General features: G+C 46.3%; 2 protein-coding genes across 2 annotated transcripts in view; one reads left to right on the top strand and one right to left on the bottom strand.

Annotated features, from left to right (window-relative positions):
• Positions 1–141: 141 nt before the first annotated feature.
• DNAJC17 (DnaJ heat shock protein family (Hsp40) member C17) overlaps positions 142–22643 on the bottom strand; it is a 32602-nt gene continuing 10100 nt past the window's right edge. The window contains exons 2-11 of the mRNA XM_006176619.3: positions 10432–10501; positions 10086–10144; positions 9776–9863; positions 8289–8374; positions 7975–8071; positions 7335–7378; positions 6836–6913; positions 6202–6282; positions 5587–5697; positions 142–334 (exon numbers count right to left, since the gene is read on the bottom strand). Coding sequence (XP_006176681.2) covers positions 212–334; positions 5587–5697; positions 6202–6282; positions 6836–6913; positions 7335–7378; positions 7975–8071; positions 8289–8374; positions 9776–9863; positions 10086–10144; positions 10432–10501 — 837 coding nt within the window. The 3' untranslated portion in view covers positions 142–211. The remainder of the gene's footprint in view (positions 335–5586; positions 5698–6201; positions 6283–6835; positions 6914–7334; positions 7379–7974; positions 8072–8288; positions 8375–9775; positions 9864–10085; positions 10145–10431; positions 10502–22643) is intronic.
• C6H15orf62 (chromosome 6 C15orf62 homolog) lies at positions 333–4703 on the top strand. The gene is given in 2 exon segments (XM_014552279.2): positions 333–2851; positions 2853–4703. Coding segments are annotated over 2 exon segments (528 nt in total). The 5' UTR covers positions 333–2770; the 3' UTR covers positions 3300–4703.

The raw sequence follows: 22643 nt of genomic DNA, 5'->3' as shown, positions 1-22643 counted from the left end.
CTCTCACTGTGTGGAGCACCTCCCTGGGGGTCTCCCCCCTCCTGGGGAGGGCCAGGCCTGGGTAGAGCTCTCTGGGACAGAACCCTGAAGTCAGCCACCCTTGGGCAGGCCAGCACCCTACACCTATGTATGCCATAGAGGTAGACTCTTAAAAAAGTTTATTTGATGTTTAAGAAAAGGGCTGTAGGGTGGGAAAGCTGGATAGAGGAGGCTACGTGGGCTGCCCGGCCTCCTCCTCCTGCTGCATCCGGCTGATCAGCTGTTGCCGCTCAGCTGCCTGGCGCATGCGCATCATGACGAGGCTCTCGTAGTCCCTCTCGGACAGCACCGAGCCCTGGGGGACAGCAGGGACAGGGAAGGGTCAGGACAGCAGGGCACAGCCCCACAGACTACAGACTCGAAGGACAGGTCCTAGGCAGAGCTGCCGCCAAGAGTCGAGGGAGAATGCCCACAAAGGGAAGGAGCGTCCAGCAATCCCAGCTCACCCATGTTCCTTTAGAGCAAGCTGGCCTTCAGCCCCCAGGCTGGCCTTCTCAGCTGGCCCCTGCTCCAGCCCATCTGAAGCAGCTATCACCTCCATCCCGCCTCCCCTGTCCCGGGCCCTTCCCATCTACAGACAGCTGCCGTTCATCTTTTCTGGGTGAATCACTTCCTCCTGCTCTAGCCAGGCCCTGGTCTCCCTTCATTTCCTCCTCCCCATGGCTTCTGCTTCTCACAGGTTTCCCATGAAGGGGAGTTGTCAGAGGTGCAGAAGTACACTCCTTCCAGGCCAAGGCAGGAGCACTGCCCGCTCCCAGCTGCTTCTCCTCCCTGTGGTCTGGCTCCTGCTGAGGATGCGGAGGGAGCCCTACCCTAGACACAGCCTCACTCAGCCCCACCCTAGAAGGAGAGAGAAACAATCATTGAGGCCCGCCTGCCTCCTAAAAATACATACCAGGGCTCCTAGAGGGCAGGGCTCAAGGCTTTTTATGATATTGCCAGCACAGTGCAGGGGATTGAGGCATGCATTTTAATAACCAAAAGAATAATAAACAACCACCTCTGTGGGCCAAGGCTGTGGGTGGAGAGGCAGCTCTACAGGGGAAACCTGAGCCACCAACCCTACACCCTGATAAGGTCTGTAGTGGGAATTAAATCACTTCCTCCCTTGGTGCAGCTGAAAGCTGTGTGAAGTGTGATGCCCACCAGAGTTGGCACAGAAGTGAGCCAGGCCAGGGGGCTGCACAGCAGATAGCTGTTGGGCCCTGTTCTGTGGTACCCCGAGCTGGTACACCCTCATGGAATAAGCCAGGAAAAGTCTGGTGGTCAGTGACCCAGGGAATAAGAAGGGAGTGGCTGGGGTTAAGATGCCAGGCCCTGGCCAACTGGTTTGGAGTCAGGGGTGTACAGAACCAGGAAGTGTTACTCAGTCCAGATCCCCCTGCTCCACCCGACAGCCCCACCCCTCGTACTCTCTCCGGGGCTGCAGTGGGCTGCAGCAGCTCTGAGGAAAGCTGCCCTCCCAGCCAGGCCTGCCTCCTAGGCTTGGCCCAGACTCCTCCCCAGAGGAGGGGCCCCCAAATGAAGCCCAGGAAGCCGGATGGGAAGAACTGGAGGTAGCAAGGCCCTGGCCTTCAACTGACCTCTTCTGCCCTGAGGCAAATCAAGGGTAAATCAAGGAAGGATGAGGAAATGGAGCAGCCAGCCTTGGTGTCAGGCCAAGGGAAAAGCAGTTCTCCCCTCCCCAAGGTAAGGCTGCTCGGATGAGAAAACTTGAAGTCACCCTTGGCATGCCCTGAGCCCAGCCCTGGGAGGAGCCAGCCCTTTATAGGAACGGGGCTGCTCCTCGTTAACATCCCCCCTGCCTCCTTCCCCCATCCTTGCGGGCTCTGCTAATGAGGGCCTGTCACTGGGCGCAGGGCTGAGTCACCCACACCAGCGACAGGTCTCCCTTCCTTCCCAACAATCCACAAGCCCGCCTTTCAGTTAACTCCCACCTCCCTTAGCTCCTCCCTCTAGACACATGGGGGGCTGGGGAGCCGCGCCTCCCTGCCAGGGCCTGGGGCAGTGAGGCTGCAGGGGAAGAGGAGGCAGCATAGTAACCCACAAAGCAGGGCTTCCCCCAGACGAGTCCCCAGAGGAATCTTAAGCTCCCCAGAGCCCCTGGGGTGTTGGCTGCGCTGCCCCAATCCCTGCCTGCGGATGCTGCAATTACCTCAGAGCGTGAAACCTGGCTTCCCACCTGACTGAGTCAGCGAAGACAACAACACAGCTCCACCACCACCACACACTGGCACAAACAGCAAGCCACTAATCAGAGTCCAAGACCAACCGGCGGAGAGGCCCGGCCCCACGCTGCCCTGGAGACCAGGGAGAAGGTGAGCTCGGGCCCAGGAGGAGCCCGGCGCTGGGGAAGAAGATCCACCTCTGACTGCCACAGCTGCCTTCACTCCAGCTCTGTAAGTGCTGTTTCTTCCTCCTGGGGTTTTTCCACTGCCCTATCAAGTAACCAGGCCACTCCTGTCCCTCTGGGAAACTCCGGTCACCAGGAACTCCCAGCTCTCAGCTCTCCTGGACAGGAGTGCCCACATCCCGGGACCTCGGTTCACCATCCATGTTGCTGGCTTGAAGGTCTGTGCTGAGCAGAAACCTGGAGGCCCCCGCTTCTGCCCACAAGGGCTGCCTCGCTGATTCTTGCCCATCACTGCTCCAGTGGGACCAGATGGTCCCTAGCTGCCCTTGATCCAAGCTTCTGAGATACCAAGCTTGTCTGCTGGCTCCCTGGGGCCCAATGGAAACCTGGCGGAAAGGCTCCTTCCGCAATGCCTCCTTCTTTAAGAGGCTGAGCCTGGGGAGGCCACGGCGACTCCTGGCGACAGGGCAGCGTGCTCAGCCAGGCCAGCACGGCCGGCGGGGACCATGAAGAGTACAGTAACCGAGAGGTCATCCGGGAGCTGCGGGGGAGGCCAGATGGCCGGCGCCTGCCACTGTGGGGGGATGAGCAGCCCCGGGCTACCCTGCTGGCCCCACCCAAGCCCCCGCGCCTCTACCGAGAAAGTTCCAGCTGCCCCAACATCCTGGAGCCCTCGTCTTCCTACACCGCTGCCTACTCAGCGACCCTGCCTTCGGCACTCTCCCTGGCAGACACCCTCCACCAGTACTCTGAGGAGGGCCTTTTGGACACACCTCCCTTCCAGAGGACACCTGCTCCGGACCTCAGTGATCCCTTCTTCTCCTTCAAAGTGGACCTGGGGATTTCACTTCTTGAGGAAGTTCTACAGATACTGAGGGAGCAGTTTCCCAGTGAGCCCTGCTTCTGAATGGGGAGAGGGTGGGCAGAGGTGGGGTGACTGGAAGAGCCACAAACCTAGGGACCCATAGGAGAGGCAGTCATGGTTTAAGAAAAAGGTAGAGAAGGAATCCAGGGCCCTGCCTGCCCTCTGGGTCCTGAACAGTCCTCTGAGTCATCCCAGACTGGAGGGACAGAGGTACAGAGGCAAGCTGCAAATGTGCAGGGGCACCTGCTAGCAGGAGCCCTGAGGGCAGCTAGCTCAGTGGGGAAATGGAGGCCATGCCTGCAACCACCAGGACCAGGTGAAGGCCAGCAGAGGGGGCGGGTGGCATAAGGGGAGAGTCTGGGAGTGGACGACACACAGACTGGGCACAACAAATAGATGCCCTGTGCCAGCTCCCTGTTAAGCCACTGTCAACAGAGAGAGGCTACAGGACAGGTCTGGGCAAAAGTGGTCCAATCCAGGCTGAAGAGGAACGTGGGAGACCCAAGGGGAGAGGGGTGAGACAGGTGTGACCTTGTCTAATATGACAGCCACTAGCTACATGTGGCTATTTAAATTTAAACTAATTTAAATTAAATAGGATTACAAGTTCAGCCCTCAGTCACACCAGCCACATTTCAAATGCTCAGTAGCCACATATGACTAACGGCTGCCACACTGGAATGCGCAGAATGACCATGAACATCATTAGAGAAAGTTCTATTGGGCAGCGCTGGCCTTGACCATGGCTTGGGAAGGGGGAAGCATATGGTGCCTGCAAGAAGGGAGGGGCTGTCAGAGTAGTTACGAGTGAGGCAGGCAGAGTCACAGAGTGTAACTCAGGAAAAAGGCCAAACAAATCATTAGCAGAAAAGGAGGCACAAGAGACTCAAAGTGCCAGCACAGCTGCCTGGGCACTCCCTGGTGCTGAAGGAAGGTGGCTCTAGGGAATGCCAGGCACAGGCGCAGACACAGCTTGCGAAGCGGTGCTCTGGGGAATTTCCAGAATTATTAGTGATGGGGGCCCTTGGGAAATGCAGCAAAAACAGTGGCAGATTTCCCTCATTCCCTCACCCATGAGAATATGGGAGGACTGGATCGGGGACAGACATGAAAATCGTGGCTGTTACGGTGAAGAGGGACAGCTGGTCTCCAGAATCCTTGCTAGGACTGAGGAGCTCTGCCTTGCTCAAAATCTCTGATGATGGGGGCTATGGCCCCATCCTGCAGTCTGGCCAGAAGACTTGGAGCCAGAGCCAAGTTGGCCATGTGGTTCTGATGCCCCAGGCCTTTCCAGGTGTGGGAGAGGGAGAGACGGAAGCCTGGACACACACTGCTTCTACAGCCCAAACTTTGTGGCCTCCCCCTGCCCTCCTAATGTGTGGATGTTCCAAGCTGAAAACTCCCCTGTGGGTGCAGATGATGAATAAAGTTCTTTACAGCACAGCCTGTGGAGTGTCATCTAGGGCTTAACAGTGGGGAAACAGTCTCTGAAAAAGGATCCTGAGTTGAGCTCTGACCTGTTCCTTTTTCTCCTCTGTCCAGGGTCTGGGACACACTCCCAGTGAGGGGGTGGTGGCAGCATGACTGAAGCAGTGGGAGCAGAGCCCTTGCTGACCCACCCAGGGCCATTCTTCCCCACGGAGGGGCTGGAACACATCAGCCTGACGCTCCCACACAGACCCCCAGGTGCTTCAGAGAAGGGAGAGAGAGCTCTTGTCCCACCAAAGTAGGGGCAAGTGTGACTGGGGCCGTGTGTGTATATGTGTGTCGGCGGCTGAACAAAAGCCTTTGTGGAGCTTCAAGGACTAAGGGTGGGCATTGGGCAGTGTCAGCTCAAGTCCTGGCTTCACCATGAGTCGGGCACCAGGCAGTGCCTCAGTGCTGGCAGGGCAGCCAGTGTTACCTCTAAAGAGGGGATATTGCCTCTTGACAGTAGGTCCCCATCTGGGGCAACCACAGACACACCTGGAAGGAAGCTGGAGAAGGAAGTGGCTGCCCTTGTCATGGCCCCACCCCTGCAGCACTGGGTCATCTAAGCCCACACTGTAACCAAGCGGCCAGCAGGCCAGGATGACAGCTTTGGGTGATGATGTAAGCCCCAAAAGGAGACCAAGATGTGAAAAGTAAGGTCTAAGAATTCTGTGAAAAGTGAGGCCCCCTGGCACTCAGAGAGGAACGAGGGACAGCAATGAATCACAGTCCTGCTTGGGTTGGAGTATCTCACCACATCCCCGATGACCTGGCTTTGTGAGGAGAGAGCCCTGAGAAGAGCCCAAACAGGAAGAGGTGCCCCAAAGCCTGAGTAGGCCCAGTTGGGTGAGGCTCTTACCTGGGACAGTCCAGGGTGGCTGGGGCCCCCCATGCTCGGGGGCCGTCCTTCCAACCAGGAAATCTTCAGAGGGTTATTGACCAGGCCCACTTCATTCTGGACAGCCAGCTCCTGTCAAACACAGCATTCAGTCTTGGTCCTGTTATTTCAGTCAGCTACAAAAGTACTTCTCTCTACCCCGACAAAAAGAACCAGAACCAGCACTCTTGTCCTCCAAGCAAAGCCGAGCAACCTTTGTAAGAGGGTGTGCTGAAGCTTTGACTCTCCTGATGGGCCATATGAGCCCTCTGACTGGGGACTGAGGGAAGGGGGACGGTGGGAAGGCAGCTCAGGGGCCCCAAGCTTGGAGGCACGCAGGCTTCCACAGGAAGGTAGAGGGTGGGGAACCAGGCAGCAGGAAATGAACCCGCTGTGCTTTCCTCCATCCCTGGAGTGTCCTGTCCATCCCTGCACTCGCTGTGCCTCAACTCCCAGGAGTCAGGGGCCTCTGGGGAACCTTGGCTCTGAGGTGGCCCAGAGACCCCGTGGGAGCTTAACAGAGAGCCCACAGAATTGGGTTTCTCCCCAGGAGCGGCAGGGCTGTGAATGGCCCCCAAAGCCCCACGCAGCACTCACCGCTGCCTTGATGGTCGCAAACTCCACCACGGCAGTGCCTGCCTTCTTACTGGAAAGTACCAGGTTGAGCACTTCTCCATACTGTGAGGACAAGGGGGTCTGGGTAAGCCTTCAGGATGGCCCAGCTTAAGCCAGAGGCAAGCCTGGCCACCCTCAGGCTGCTGGGCCATTCTGAGCCAGTGAATAGCCTTGTGTTGCTAGGTTCCCAGAGAGGGGAGATCAGAGATGGGAAAGAAAGGGTTTGTTTCCCCAGGAATGTAGAGGACAGCAAAGGAGAGTTGGGCAGAGGTGGGGATTTAGACCTGCAGAGATGCGCACCTGCCTTGGTGACTGAAGGAGGTGAAAAGGACAGGGGCTTTGGTGCCAGATGCCCACCTTCTCTCTCCCTACACACCTGGCCAAGCCCTTTGCTTCTAAGGATGTCAAGTGTTAGCGCTGGCTGGAGGGGGCACATGGCAACACAAGTGGCTATAAGGTCATGGCCTGGGGAGAAGTTTCTAGGCAGTCCTATGGTCTATGACACAGGGGGAAAATCCAGGTGGAGATGTGAAGGAAAGTTAGGCCTGGAGATCTTTGGGTTTGGGCTGAGGTGGGGATGAAGATGATAGGTAAGAGGGAAGTCAGCAGGGGAAACCTTTTGAAAAAGCTGCAGGAGGACATCTCTGGAATAGCCGCCTTGTGACTCGGCCTCCTTCTTGCTCTTCCATTTGAGCTGAAAAGACAGCAGTGGGTGTTGCCATTAAACACACCTCCTCAACAGTACCAGACCCCTCCCTTGAGCTTTCCAGTCTGAGCAGACACCCCACTAGTCTTCAAGGCAAGGGTAGTCTAGGGAGCACCCCCCAAAGATGCATTCCCCTTAAAAATGGACAAGCAGGCTTCCAGCCCTAAAAGATGCTCTCCTTTGAGGGCTTCTGGGAGTGCCACCCTGCAGCCTTCAGGCTAAGAGCAGCCTGTCGTGGGCAGCTCTGAGATGCCATCCTGACGCCCAGGCAGCAGGAAGTTGGAAGGATGTGGGTAGTGGTGTGGCTCCCAGAAACCCAGTGTCCCTGCCAGAAGCCCTTGTGCCCCGGAAGCGTCTGCTCTTGCTGAGGACGTAGTGTGAGGTGGCCTGTGGATCCTGAAGGGCTCACCTTTAGCTTTGGGGTTCTTTCGCTTTCAGGATTTTCTGCCATTCCTAGAAAATTTAGGAAAATTAGCAAGGTAGAATATGAGGGAGCCGGAGATTCTCCCAAAGGAGACTCAGCCTAGGGCCAGAATGACCTAGAAAAGATCCTTCCTAACCAAGGGCAATCTTTGCCCTGCCCTGCTGTGGAGCCTGGTGGGGGGGAGTAGAGGCAATTCTACCCCAACCTTGAGGAGCTGCCACTTCGGGGCAGCTGCCTGGCTGTCCGATGAAGGCCATGGTCAGCATTTTTCCAACAAAGGGCCATAAACACCTTCCAGGGGCAAGAGGTGGAGGTACCGACCACACAGTTCTACTGAAACAAAGTATCCTAGAGCCTTCCCAACAGTGATCTGCTCCAAAACAGCCAGGTCTGCTTGGAACAATGACAGGCGGGGATCTCAGGAGATCTCAGGCAGAGTAAAAAGACAACAGGCCCCAGAGAACTGGTAGGAAGAAATGACAGGTGGCATGTGTCCAAATGAGATGCCCTGGGGGTTCCAGCAGGTGAAAGTTTCCACAGTAACTCCACTGAGCAGCCAGTGTGGCCACTCTGGGCATCGGGAGCTCGCTCAGAGGGGGAAGCAGGTTGGGGGACAGACTTTCACCTCTCAACCTCTGTTCTCGTTCCTGGCGTATCTGCTCCTGGACCAGCCTCTGCTGTTCCTCCAGCTGCCGGGAGCCCTCTTCTCGCAGGCGTTCGATCTGCAGAGCGGGGGTTGGAGTGGATGACAATTCTGTGCAGATCCAGTTCCAGGTTGGCTTACCTTGTAAAGGTCCCTGGGATGTTCCACCTGCAAACTAGGCTCAGCAACCTGTGGGTGGGACAGATTACCCAGATCCCACAAAAGAAGGTGGAGAGGGCATGTCCTCCCCCAACCACGACAACCCCCAGGTCCACCCGCCTCCCCCTCCTGCTCACCTCTTGCTCTAGTGTCCTGGTGCTCCGGCTCTCCTCCTCCTCCTCACTGCCCTGGGCCTGGGCCTGCCGTTCCCGGGCCTCCAGGTCTAGGCACAAAGTTTGAATGACCCAATGTCTGGTCTAAGTGGTTTCTACATGGCCCTGGACCACCTGGTTCTGGCTGCCTCCCCAAAATCTCACACAGGATGAACCCATACAGTAACTCTGCCCTGTCCCTCCATACCCCGAATTGATTTCCACTGAGAAAAGTCATAGCAAGGAAGTATAGGCTCCATCTGAGTGGTCGGGGTCTAGAAGAGTTAAATCAGCTTATGCTGACCAAGCTGGTTCTCCAATCAGTGAACAAGGTGTAGGTGGGTGCTTATGTCAGCAGCCCAGGGCCACGGGTCAGGGGTGCGAGTGGGTGGAGCTGTGGGCTTCTATTCCTGTGGTTTGGCACCACAGCCTGACCTGTGACCTTGCCTTGGCTTCGATCCTCTTCCCACCACTGAGCTCGAGTTCCCACTGTCTCCCCTACCCTGCCTCAATTCACAACTGCCAAGCCTCACTGTGGTCCTGGCTGCAGTGGCTCCTGCAGGGACGGCAGCCTCCATAGAAGGACATCACCCCAGGTCCCAGAGCCCTTCCCACCTTCCAAGAGAAACCTGCTTGTGGCCCTGTGCCAGGCCAGCTGCTGCAACAAATGCTTCTCTCAAGTCTGGGACTCGCTGCTTTCTTTTCTGTTCACTTTACTTACCTAGACTTTCCAGGTTTGTTTGTTTTTGATGGATGTACTGGGGTGGTATATGTACATATTAAATATATGGATATCAAATAGGCAAGAAGAAGCAGAGAAAAATCGAGTAAAGAATGTCTGGACCAATCTTATGAGGGTGATGAAAATGTTCTAAAACTGATTTATAGTCATAGTTGCACCATATGGTAAATTTACTAAAAATCACTGAATTGTACACTTGAAGTAAGCAGACAATATGATATACAAAACATATGTCAAGAAAGTGTTTTTTAAGACAAAAGCCTGACCCTCTCTGGATCCTTCTGAGGGGACTTCTCAGAGTGAAGGCTCTATGCAGAAATGAGGCTGAGATGAATGAAAAAGATCCAAGACGGCATGGCCAGCAAGGACACTGACTGTACTCATGCTGTGTGGGTTCAAATTCCAGCTCCAGCAAGTTCTTATCCTCTTAGTGCCTTAGCTTCTTTTGTCTATAAAAAAATGGGTTTCGTAACACCCAGCTCCTTGGATAGCTGTGATAATTAAAGGAGACAGTAAAACATCTGTCACAATGCCTAGCTAATAGCACAGCTAGTCATTGTTATTCTTAAGAGTGGCCTTTAGGAGCCACTCCTGAGAACAGGGTTCTGCCCAGAGCCGGGGCCACAAAGCTTTGAGTTGCTGGAACTAATGCTGCAGGAGGAAAGGTGGAGGAGCTGCATGAAAACAGCCCAGGGAAACCACAGGCCACCAGCACCATGATGTCACCTACCAAGCTTCACTTTTTTCCTTCTCTCATCAAGTTTCTGTGTCCTTTCTGCTGCCTGCTTCTTGGCTTTCCTGACCTTGTCATAAGCAGCCTGCAGGAGAAAGGAACGGAGCGGTCAGCCAGAGAACATGCACAGAGCCCAGCCATCTCCCCAGCCGCACCACTAGCCCCAGAGCCGTCGGTGGGGCAGCCTGGTGACCCGGTCTCCAGGCTGGGACAGCAAGGACCGTGCCACATGGCCACGTATAGAGGATGAAGCACACAGTGGTCTCTAAGTGTGGGGGATAATTCAGACAGAGGAAGATGTGCTTACCCTGGCGGCAGCATCAGTCAGTACCTCCAAGGCCTGGGAAAGCTGGTGGAAGAGTTCAGCTAAATGTGAGGATCAAAAAAGAGAGAAGAGAAAAACTGAGACTTGGTGATTGTGTGCTCCCTCAAAAAAGCACCTCAAAAAAGCGACAGGCTGCTGGAAAAGCAGACGTCAGCAGATGATGGGCAAGAAAGGAAGGGTGAGCACATCAGCAACTGACCAGACGCCCCAACAAGCAAAGTGCAGCCTTGGGGCCCAGCGCCCAAAGCCAGGATGTGTGCCTCCAAGGGCACTCATGCCATGCCCAGGTGAGCCAGTCTCTTTCTCCCGGTGTCTAGGAGAGTCTCACCTGCTCGGGGATTATCCGGATTTTTGTCTGGGTGGCAGGAGAGGGCCTTTTGCCTATATGCCTTCTTCACCTGGAAGAGTCAATATTTGGTTATTCATTCTCTCACCCCAGGATGGACAGGGAAACATTGCTAAAGTGATAAGGGAAATCCAGGGAGAGCTCTCCATTACTAAAAGAAAGGCTCCCACACTGAAACAGTCACCTCACAAGCACAGAGATTTGCAGTAGAGGCAAAGGCCATGGAGCAGAGGGGCTGGGCCTATTTCCTGCTGAGCACCCAATCACCGTGGATGCTGAAAGGCTCCTGGCAGGGGCAGGTTTCCCTACAGCCACCTGGAAACAGGCACTTACACACCCTTGATGGGCATGTACACTAGGCAACCTTTCTGGAGGAAAATTTAGCCATCAAATTTAAAATGTACTTTCCCTTTGACTCATTCCTAGTAATGTGGACTTGTAGATGCATGCCAAAACAACTATACAAGGATGGTCACTACAGCATTGTTTATACCAGCCCCTAAGTGGAACCAACCAACATCTCCATCAATGGGGAGACCCATGAAAACAGTTACCATAGATAGAAGTCTACATGTGCTGACTAGAGAGATCAAGTCTGCATCACCAGAAAAAAAAAACTGTAACTATGTGAGGTGATGGATGTTAACTAGACTTATTGTGGTGATCATTTTGCAATATATACAAATATCCAATCATTACATTGTACACCTGAAACTAATACAATGTTATATGTCAATTATACCTCAATTCAAAAGAAATAAAGATCCTCAAGGTACAGTATATGAAAAAACAAATCTTAGAACAGTATATATAGTATGATCACTTTGGGGTTGAAAATAAATAAAAGAAATGTAAAAAGAGATACTCGGGCATGTGCATAGCTTTTTTTTCCTTCTTTTTTCTCAAAGCAATCATAAGAAACTTAACAGTAGTTTCCTTTGGAAAGAAGCTGAAGGTGGAGGGAAGGAAACCTTTACTTCTCATTTTATACTTTTCTGTAGTTCAAATTTTCAAACCTTAAACAAGTCTTACTTTATTATCATCTTTTACTGATAACAGGGGTTATCCTGGTGGGGAGGTTATGGTCCATTTTTAGTTTTTATCTTTGCACTTCTCTGTATTAAAAAGAAAATAAGTATTATTTCTTCTATTAGTAAAACTAAAGAAATATAGCTGTCAGGATTCTCTTTTATATATTCCCCACTCATAAGGGAAGGCAGAGCACAAAATCCCAGAACCTGCTTTCCACTTCCTGAGACCTTGCCCTCGCTTCTGCCTGCACAACTTACCTACTGCTCAAACCTCTTGGGAGGAGCCTGTGGACCTAAAACTTATAGCAGTAGCTAGGCTGACTGGCTTTCCAGGCTTCCCAGAGGAACCAATAAACACTTCTACCCAAAGTGTGCTAAATAAGGGCCTTCAGAGGCAAGCAGCCAGCACCCCCAGGGAGGGCCTGTGGGGAGGTGCCTAACCCCACTCCTACCTACATAGCCAAGGAGAACCAGCAGCCACCTAGCCCAGGACATCTGGGGTGTGATGCCACCTGCTGGGCCACGGCCAGCACTGCACCTTCACCAGCCAAGGCAACCGAGCCCATCAAGGTCTCCTGGATGAGCCCCAGGAAGCAGGAACCACTACCAGGACAGGCCTTGAGCAGAGAGGGTGTGATGTGCCTCCCTGCTGTGCCGACCTTCCCAACTGCCCACTTGTTCGCCTCCCCACTTCAGCCTAGGTCTTCACCATTAAAAAGTAACAACAACAATAACAAAAATCTAGCTCTGTTTTCACTATTTAAAAAATAATAATATGGGAAGGGGAGGTGATAGTTTTATATATAGTTTTACCTTTGAAATGTCATCTTTACTATTTAGGCCCCTTATCATTGTCTTTTCTCCCTTTCTCTTTCTTTTGCCTCCTCCATTATGCCCAAGGCCTTATTTCTTTTTTTTTTAAATTTTAAACCAAGCCTTTATTATACATTCTTTATATTTAAGGGTCCTTTGTTTATCCAATAAGTAAAACAATACAAAAAATATATAAAGAGAAAGCTAAAAAGCTAATGTTCTTTCCCCATTTCCCCAGCCCTCTCTTCAAGGTTCCACTGTTAACTGGATGGTGGATGATCTAAACCTTCCTCTTCGGGGGAGGGTATAGCTCAGTGGTAGAGTGTGTTCTTAGCATTCATGAGGTCCTGGGTTCAATTCCAGGTACCTCCATTAAAATAAATACATAAATAAAATAAACCTAATACTCCCCCAGAATAAAACATATGAAAAATAAATAAACCTTCCTCTTTGATCATTCCAACAACAGAAGTCTTTGGGGTCTTGTTTCTGCCTCTCCACCACCACCTCTCTCTCTGATCCCAGGCTCTCTCTCTGAGCTGGCTGAGAGGAAGACGCAGGGAGAACAGAGTGTCTATTGCCTCAATTTGCAACACCACCCTCGGAATGAACTTCCTCAGGACCAGGACTAGCAGGAGTGCCCAACTGATATTGGAGGATTTTTGCAGAAGATGGTTTCTTTTGTATCATGGGGTTCTTTAAAAATATTACATGTTCTTTTTCGTAAATCTAAGGGGGACAGCAAAAGGGAGAGAAGACAAGAAGGACCAGTGGGAAAGCAAGATAAAAGGAGCCTGGGGGCCTGGACAGTAGTATATTCTACATTTTTTCTTTCTTTTTTTTATTTTTTGAGAGACTGCGTTATGGATTTTATTCTAAAGGTATGATATTAAACATTGTTTTGTGTTTTATTTTGGATATTCTATATGACAAAAATTTTTTTTCTTAAGTAGGAAAACAAAGTTGTTCAAACAAAAAAATTATGTAATAATGGGAAATTAACCTACATATATTAGCTTCCTTTTCAATTCTCTTTCCAGACTATGTTTCTTTGACAAATGTCTTTAACAGTATCATCAGATTTTATTTGAAGCAATAGTATAATTAGACCTAGGTCACCTCACTCTCCATCTGTGGGGACCCTCATCTTACCCCCACCCTCCAGCCTCCCACACTCCCAACATCTACAACAAAACACAACTGTCCCAATCAATTTGATGTATCCTGGACCCTCATTCCCTCAAGGCCTGGCCTGGGCCTCCATTTCCAAATCACCCTTTAAAGGTATAAGGGGATGAACATTCTGTGTTTCAAGATCCTATAGGAAAAAAATTACTAGTGTCACGCACTGGCTGGATATTAGAAGGGAGAGAGGTGAGAAAGTCAAAGTCAGGCTGGTATTCATTCTTAGGGAGAGATGTCTAAGGGTAGGAGGGGAGCACTCTGGAAGCCCTTCATTACAGCACTGAATCTACCCCACCTCCTGGGTGCACTGATGGGGCATCTAGGATATGGCGGTGCTGAGCTGGACCTAGGGATACAGAGAAAAATCAGGAATTTCCCTGACAATGAAGAGGAAGGACACTGCTTAGCAAGGAAGATGGCTGTGAAAACAATGAATTACATTGTGCTTATGAGATGCCTGTAAGAGAGGTCTCTAAGAATGGAAACACAGAAAAGAGCTGCTAATTTTAGCCTGAAGGCCTCACAGAGGAGGCAATATCTGAGCTGAATCTGAAAGGTGAGTAACAGTTCTTCAAGTAGAGCCAGAAAGGGCATTCAAGAAAGAGGGTATGGAAGAGCCTGGCTTTTCTTCAAGCCCCAGGCCAGCTTAGAGGAGAAATGTAAGTTTTCCTTTAATGAGGAAAAGGTACTGAGAACAGAAAAACACGTGAAAAAGGAGAGACATACTTGCAATAAAACGTGGGAATAAAAATAATGTTTTGTCAAAGGATATTTTGTTTAATTAAAAAACTTCAAGCAAAGAAAAGTAATGGAAGAAAACTAGGAAAAAAAACCAAATTTATACAAACAAGTTTTAACGCACAGACTTGGGATGAAGAAATGCTAGGGAATGAGAGCGTACATGTAAACAAAGAAATAGAAACTGGGCCGAGAAGAGGGGGAACGGTTAAAGAACGATAGAGTTAACTGAGATCTGATACTGAAAACACAAGAAAGTTAATGTGATACGTAAGCTATGTGTCATTCATCAAACAGAGCAGAACAATTAGAAGGGAAAGCCCCTGAGTGCATGAGCAGGGCCAGACGTAGAGAGCCATCTGAGTTCAAGACTAATGAACCAGGATGAATGACGGACGAGGCTTTTGGGGTCTCCAAGCCTAAAGAACTTGAACCTCAAAGTTCTCATCAGCTAATGAAAGTTTATCATAAAGTACAGAGGCAACATTAATGGAACATATAAGCATGGCCAAGAAACAGTAGTAATGTTAAAATTTAGTGTGTGGTAAAAAGTCTTACTAAAATCATTATACTGAGTGAAAAAAAGGTTAGATATTGATCTCAAACAATATACCAAAATAATTCCAGATAGATAAAAAAACTAAATGTAAAAAATGAAGCTAAAAGAACCTAAATAAAGAAAGTTATGGGACAATTAACCTGCTTTTAGGATGAGGAAGAAATTCCTAAGCATTAAAGCAAGGGAAGAAATCACACACGCACGCACACATACATGCAAGTACTCACACAAAATGAATGGGTTTACAGTGAAAAAACTTTTAATTTGTCTAAGTAAAAAATCATAGAATTAAAAAAAAAAGGGAAATGAAAACTGAGAGACGTATCTGCATAAAATATGACAAACAACACATATTTACTATACAAAGAAATCATGCAGGTCTATGGCCACATCGCCCTGAGCACGCCCGATCTTTTTGGAAGCTAAGCAGAGTGGGGCCTGGTTAGTACTTGGATGGGAGAAATCATGCATTAAAAAAACAAGAAAAAGACAAACTACAAGACAACAGAGAAAGAACATGAAGAGACAATCCATAGAACAGAAATGGTTAATAACATGAAAAATGCTCTGCCTCACACACAAAAATTAAGCCTTTTTGCAGCTATTAATTGACAACAAGGGAAAAAAGGATAGTACATCATGTTGGTGGCTTTGTGGTAAATAAGTAAACTGACGCTATGATTCTGGAAAGCAGTCTGGCGGTACACATCAGAAAGCTCTGAAAAGTGCTAACCAATGATCCAGCAAGGCCTCTTCTAAGAGCCTGGTCTAAAGAAATGCTTAGAAATTTATACAGTATTTATAAACACTGCTGTTCATTTACAGCATCATTTATAAAAGAGAGAATCAGAAATCATTTACATTCCAAACAACAAAAATAGTAGCTAGCACTTAGACGTACATATAACGTTTACCATGTAGCAAGCTCTGTTTGAAGTGCTTTCCTTATAGTAACCTTATTTAACTCTTAACACATCCCTATAAGGTAGAAATTATTATTATCCTCATTTTACAAATGAGGAGACTATGACACAATGAGGCATTGATTATGATACTGAAAATCCATTCAATGAAAAACCATGAAATCATTATTTCAGACAATAACTGTTCTACTCTATCCACACACCATAAAAAAAATTATGGCTCCCACCCAACCCACACCATCAAAGGCCTAATGGGAAGTCTAGACTTCCACCCTCATCAGCTGTAGCAAAGCACCCCAAACCTTTGCCAGGGTGGTGTCAGAGAAGGCCAAGGAGGGAGTTCACCTTAGCCAGATGAAAATATAAAAATATTTCTGAAGGAGAAGGTTATAGTTGACATTTATTTTTTACAATGAGCTTGTATGACTTTTCACATCAAGGGGAAAATTGTTAAAAAACAAACAGAAGTATATTCTCCAATCGGAAGACAGAGTGGCTGAAAGGATTCAAAAAAACAAGACTCATCTATATGCTGCCTACACGAGACTCACTTCAGATGAAAGGACATACACAGACTGAAAGTGAAGGTATAAAAAAAGATACTCCATGCAAGTGGAAACAAATGAAGAAAAGCTGAAGTAGTTATACTCAGACAAAATAGACTTTAAAACAAAGACTGTAGTAGAGACAAGAAGGTCATTATATAATGATAAAGGAGTCAATTCATCAAGAGGATATAACATTAGTAAATATTTATGCACCCAACATAGGAGCACCTAAATATGTAAAACAAATATTAACAGACTTAAATGGAGAAATAGACAGCAATACAATAATAGTAGATTTTAACACCCTACTTTCACCAATGGATAGATCATCCAGACAGCAAATCAATATGAAAACATCTGCCTTAAATGATATGTTAGTTCAGGTGAACTCAGACATATATACAACACTCCAGCCAAAAGGAACAGAATACACATTCTTTTGAAGCATACATAAAACATTTTGCAGGATAGATTGTATGTCAGGCCCAAAACAAGTCAATACATTTAAGATTTAAATCATATCAAGTATCTGTCCTGACCACAGCGGTATGAAACTAGAAATTAATTATAAGAAAAGAACTGAAAAATTCACAAATATGTGAAGATTAAACAACACACTACCAAACAACCAATGGGTCAAAGTAGAAAACAAAAGAGAAATTAAAAAAAAAACTTGACACAAATGAAAACAGAAATACAACATACCAAAACTTATGGGATGCAGCAAAAGCAGTTGTAAGAGGGAAGTCCATAGCAATAAATGTTCACCTTAAGAAACAAGAAAGATCTCAAATAAACTACTTAATTTTATACCTCAAAGAACTAGAAAAAGAACACACGAAGCCCAAAGTTAGGAGAAGGAAGGAAATAACAAAAATCAGAGCATAAATAAATGACAAAGAGACTAAAAAGATAACAGAAAAGATCAATGAAACTAAGATATGTTTTTTTTTAAGATAAGCAGAATAGACAAATGTTTAGCTAGACTCACGAAGAAGAAAAGAGAGGATTCAAATAAATAAAATCAGAAATGAAAGATGAGATCAGTTGTAATAACTGATACTACAGAAACACAAAAATCATGAGATTACTATGAACAATTATATGCCAACAAGTTGGACAACCTGGAAGAAATGGATACATTCATAGAAACATACAACCTACCAAGACTGAATAATGAAGTAGAAAAATCTGAACAGATCAATTGCTAGTAAGGAGATTACCACCAATCCTTCTCGAACTCTTCCAAAGAATAGAAGAGGAAACATCTCCAAACTTCTTTTGTGAAAGCCAGCATTACCCTGATACGAAAGCCAGACAAGGACACAGGAAAAGAAAATTACAGGCCAATACCCTCAATTAACAAAGGTGCAGAAGTACTCTACAAAATATTAGCGAACCCAATTCAACAGTTCATTAAAAGGATCAGACACCATGATTAAATGGGATTTATTCCAGGGTTCCAAGGATGGCTCAACATCCACAAATCAATTAATGTGAGACACTACATTAACAAAATTAAAATAAACATCTTATGATCATCTCAATAGATGCAGAAAAAGCATTTGACAAAATTCAACATCCATTTAAGATTAAAACTCTGAACAAAGTGGGTATAGAGAGAATGTACTTCAACTTAATAAAAGCCATATATGACAAGTCCACAGCTAACTTCATACTCCATGGCAAAAAGCTGAAAGCTTTTCCTCTGAGAATCAGGAACAGGACACTTTCCTCACTTTTACTAAACATAGTATTGGAGGTCTTAGCCAGAGCAATTAGGCAAGAAAAAGAAATAAAAGGCATCTAAATCAAAGAGGAAGAAGTAAAACTGGCACTATTTGCAGATGACACGACATTAAATATGGAAAACCCTAAAGACTTCACCAAAAAACTGTTAGAATAAACTAATTCAGTAAAGTTCCAGGATACAAAATCAATAAGCAAAATTCAGTTGCATTTCTATACACTAATAATGAACTATCAGAAAGAGAAACTAAGAAACAGTCTAATTTACAATTTTATCCAAAAGAATAAAACACCTAGGAATAAATTTAACCAAGGAGGAGAAGGACCTATATATTGAAAACTGTGACACTGATAAAAGAAATTAAAGAAGACACAAATAAAAGGAAAGATATTTCATGCTGACAAATTAGAATAATTAACATTGTTAAAATGTCCTCACTACCCAAAGCAATTTTACAGAGTCAGTGTAATTCTTATAAAAATTCCAATGGCATTTCCACAGAAATAGAAAAAACAATCCTAAAATTTGTATGGAACCACAAAAGATCCCAAATAGGCAAAACAACCTTGAGAAAGAACAACAAAGCTGGAGGCATCACACTTCCTGATTTCAAGCTATATTACAAAGCTATAGTAACCAAAATTGCATGGTACTGGCATAAATTCAGACAGACCAATGGAACTGAATAGTGAGCCCAGAAATAAACCCACACATATACATTCAATTAATATATAACAAAGGAACCAAGAATGTGCAATGGGGAAAGAACATTTTCTATAAATTGCATTGGGAAACTAGATAGTCACATGCAAAAGAATGAAACTGGACCACTATCTTACACCATACACAAAAAATTAACTCAAAACGGATTAAAGACTTGAATGTAAGACCCCAAACCATAAAACCCCTAGAAGAAGGGGGAGGGTATAGCTCAGTGGTAGAGTGCCTGCTTAGCATGCACAAGGTCCTGGGTTCAATCCCCAATAACTCCATTAAAAATAAATAAATAAACCTAATTATTCCCCTTAAAAAAAAAAAAAAAAACTCCTAGAAGAAAACAGAGGCAGTAAGCTCCTTGAAATTGGTCCTGGCAAAGATTTTTGGCTTTGACACCAAAAGCAAAGGCAACAAAAGAAAAATAAACAAGTAGGACATCAAACTAAAAAGCTTCTGTACAGCAAAGGAAATCATCAACAAAACAAAAAGGCAACCTATGGAATGGGAGAAAATATTTGCAAATCATGTATCTGATAAGGGGCTGATATTTAAAATATATAAAGAACTCATACAATTCAATGGCAACAAAACAAAACTCAGAAACAAACAAAAAACAAGCAATCTGTATGACTGAAACATTATGCTGTACACCAGAAAGTTACACAACGTTGTAAACTGACTATACATCAATAAAATTTTTTTTAAAAAAGCAATCTGATTAAAACTGGTCGAAGAATCTGAATAGACATTTTTCCAAAGAAGACATAGAGATGGTTAACAGGTACATGAAAAGGTGCTCAACACCACTAATCTTCAGGGAAGTGCAAATCAAACCATAACAGGACATCATCTCATACCTGTTAGAATAGCCATTATCAAAAAAGACAAGAAATAAGTGTTAGAGGAGATATGGAGAAAGGGCACCCTTGTGCACTGTTGGTGGCAATGTAAATTGGTGCATCCATTATGAAAAACAGTTTGGAGATTCCTCAAAAAATTAAAAATAGAACTACCATATGATCCAGCAATCCCACTTCTGTGTATTTATCCAAAGGAAATGAAAACACTCACTTGAAAAGATATATGCAACCCCATGTTCACTGCAGCGTTATTTACAATAGCCAAGACATGGAAGCAACCTAAGCATTCACTGATGGATAAACAAAGAAGATGTGAGATTATATTTACACACATAGACAGGCATACTGAATGGAATATTATTCAGCCACAAAAAGGAAGACCTGCCATTTGTGACAAGGCATTAAGCTGAGCGCAGTGAGTCAGACAGAGAAAGACAAATGCTGTGTGATCTCACTTATATGTGAAATCTAAAAAACAAACAAACAAACCAGAAATGAACTCAAAGATACAGAGAACAGATTGGTGGTTGCCAAAGGCAGGCAGTGGGACAGGGGCAGGTGGGCAAAGTGGATGAAGGGGTTCAAAAGGTACGAACTTCTAGCTGTAAAATCAGTAACTCATGGAGATGTAATGTACAGCATAGCGACTATAGTTAATAATACCGTACTGTATATTTGAAAGTTACTAAGAGTAGATCTTAAAAATTCTTATCACAAGAAAAAAAATGTTACTATGGTGATGGATGTTAACTAGACTTACTGTGGTGATCATTTTACAATATATACATATATCAAATCATTATGCTGTACACCTGAAACTAATGTAATGTTATATGTCAATTATATCTTTTTTTTAAAAAAATGATGTTTAGCTTCTTCCAACTATTCTAAGCTAGGAGGCAGCATGGCTCACTGAAAGAAAGAAGATTCTGGAGCCCAACAGATTTGTTTTCAAAATTTGAATCTTCCACATACTACTAGCATTACCTTGGGCAAATTACTGAATCTCACTTAGCCTTTCATTCTTCAACTACAAAGTGCGGGAAGTATCCCCTACACACAGGGCTGTTTGAAGATTAAAGAAAATAATCCATGTGAAATAGCTGACAAAAACTGCGTAGGCACTCAATATAGGCCCCAAACCTCTCTCTTATCTCCTCCAGGGAGGGAGGTAAATTGTGACACCACCCCTGTATGACGCCAACCTGACAGGAACTCCAGGGATGGACACAGGTCCACCACGGGCCCAGGTTAGCCCAGTATAAATTCTCAAGGCAGACAAGGCTGGTTTCAGGTCTGCTGGGGGTAGTTCTAAATTTCTACCCTCGATTAGCCCCCAGGAGCCCTGAAAATACTCTCATTCAAGTGTATAAGGCACATATAGGTAGCCTGAGATCTTCCAGAGTGGCTATGAACCAAAATCCAGCTGGCCTAAGAATGCTGGTCAAGTGTATCTGTCCCGATTAACTAGTTATTACTATCTTTAGCTGCTAAGCCTGCCCTGGGCAGGGCCCATTGCTGGGTTTTAGCCTGGAAGGTAGGCCAGTTTTGACTTTGAACCAGTTCGCCTGGAGTTCGGTGTTTTGTGTTACAAACTGGATTCCCAGCTTTGCCCAGCCCTCTTGGCGTGATTGATGCCTGAAGAATTTCTCATAATGTAAACACAACTCTTGAACAGCAGGCCTTTGAAAAGCTCCTGGTGTCAATATTGTTTATTATGAAATAATTCTACCATAATAACAGCTCAAGAGGCTTGATTCAGGGCAAAAAAAGAAAAAAAGAAAGAAAGAAACAATATTTTTCTTAACTGTGATAAAGTTGGGAAGGAAAAGAAACTTTCAGAAGAACAAAGAAATAGAAGAATCCACATGTAATGATGTGGGAGAACGAAAGGACCATCTCATCCCAGGCATCAGGACTGGCAGCTCACCCATGAAATCGAGTCTGCAGATGCTGGGACCTCATGGGCAGGGCTGAAGCAGCCACCGGAAGGTGCCAAAGGCTACTAGATTATCTTAACACCTGCAGCTTTCTTTCTTTACCTATAGGCTTCCCCTAAATCCCCAGGTCTTCCCTAGCACTTAGAATCATTAATTTGCATTTCCTGAGACTTGATAGAAAGGAGCTAGGTGACAGCTGAGGGGCTTCTCACCCAACACCTCCTGCCCAGACCATGGTTTTTCAGAGAACCGGGCTGTCTCCAAAGCCCAGCTCCCTGAACGACAGAGATCTCAGATAAACATAAGCTCCATGAAGACTTCAAACTCCAGTTTCCAGACATTCTCCTGATGTCTTTCTAAAATGTTGCTCACTATCCCCTCCCCTTCTGCATCCTAGCTAGGATACTACTTGAGTTCAACCTGTCTTCCATATCTTAGGATCATCATTCAGAACATAAACTACTGAACAGTACAACATGTTCAGATGCTACTGAGGGCAAAAAGTCAGGCTTTTCCTATGCTTCCTTAGGTGATGATGATCTTAAATTCTACTCTTTTTATAGTTTTTCTATCTCTTCCCTAGTCAGCCTCGATTAGCCTGTGCCAGATGCCAGAATGTCTTTGAAAGTGCTTATAATCTTCTGTTTCTTTTCTGGTATGGTCTGGGAAAACAGATAAACTGGTTATAATTGTACCTCATAACCTCAAATGAGAGCACACAGGTACAGAAAATTATGGGGGTTCTTACAAATAAAGGGAATGTGCTTTAGGGGGCAGGGAGCTTTGCTTATTCCCAGGGCCCAGAACAGGGCACTAAACACCTGGCACTCAGTAGGCACACAATAAATATCCATTTAATGAAAGCGGCAAACATTCATTTGTTTTTAACCAAACACAATTAGGAAGCCTCAACTATGTTGGTTACATCAGGCCCATTGGGGAAGGAAGCAGGTGCTGTCCCAACCCTAGGAGATCTTACTACACAAGTTCATAATTTCCCCTTCTACCTGCTAACACTTCCTCTTGAGAAACCAAGTCTGGAAAAGGGGAGAAATAAATCACTATAGCAAGCTGGTAAGAAAACCACAGTGGGAACTAAATGCTATCCCCCTAGAGCCCACATGACGGAC

This window comes from Camelus ferus, chromosome 6, assembly GCF_009834535.1.
Source record: "Camelus ferus isolate YT-003-E chromosome 6, BCGSAC_Cfer_1.0, whole genome shotgun sequence".
NCBI lineage: Eukaryota > Metazoa > Chordata > Mammalia > Artiodactyla > Camelidae > Camelus > Camelus ferus.
Note: the sequence above shows the minus strand (reverse complement) of the source record. Positions and strands in the feature narration are given on the sequence as shown.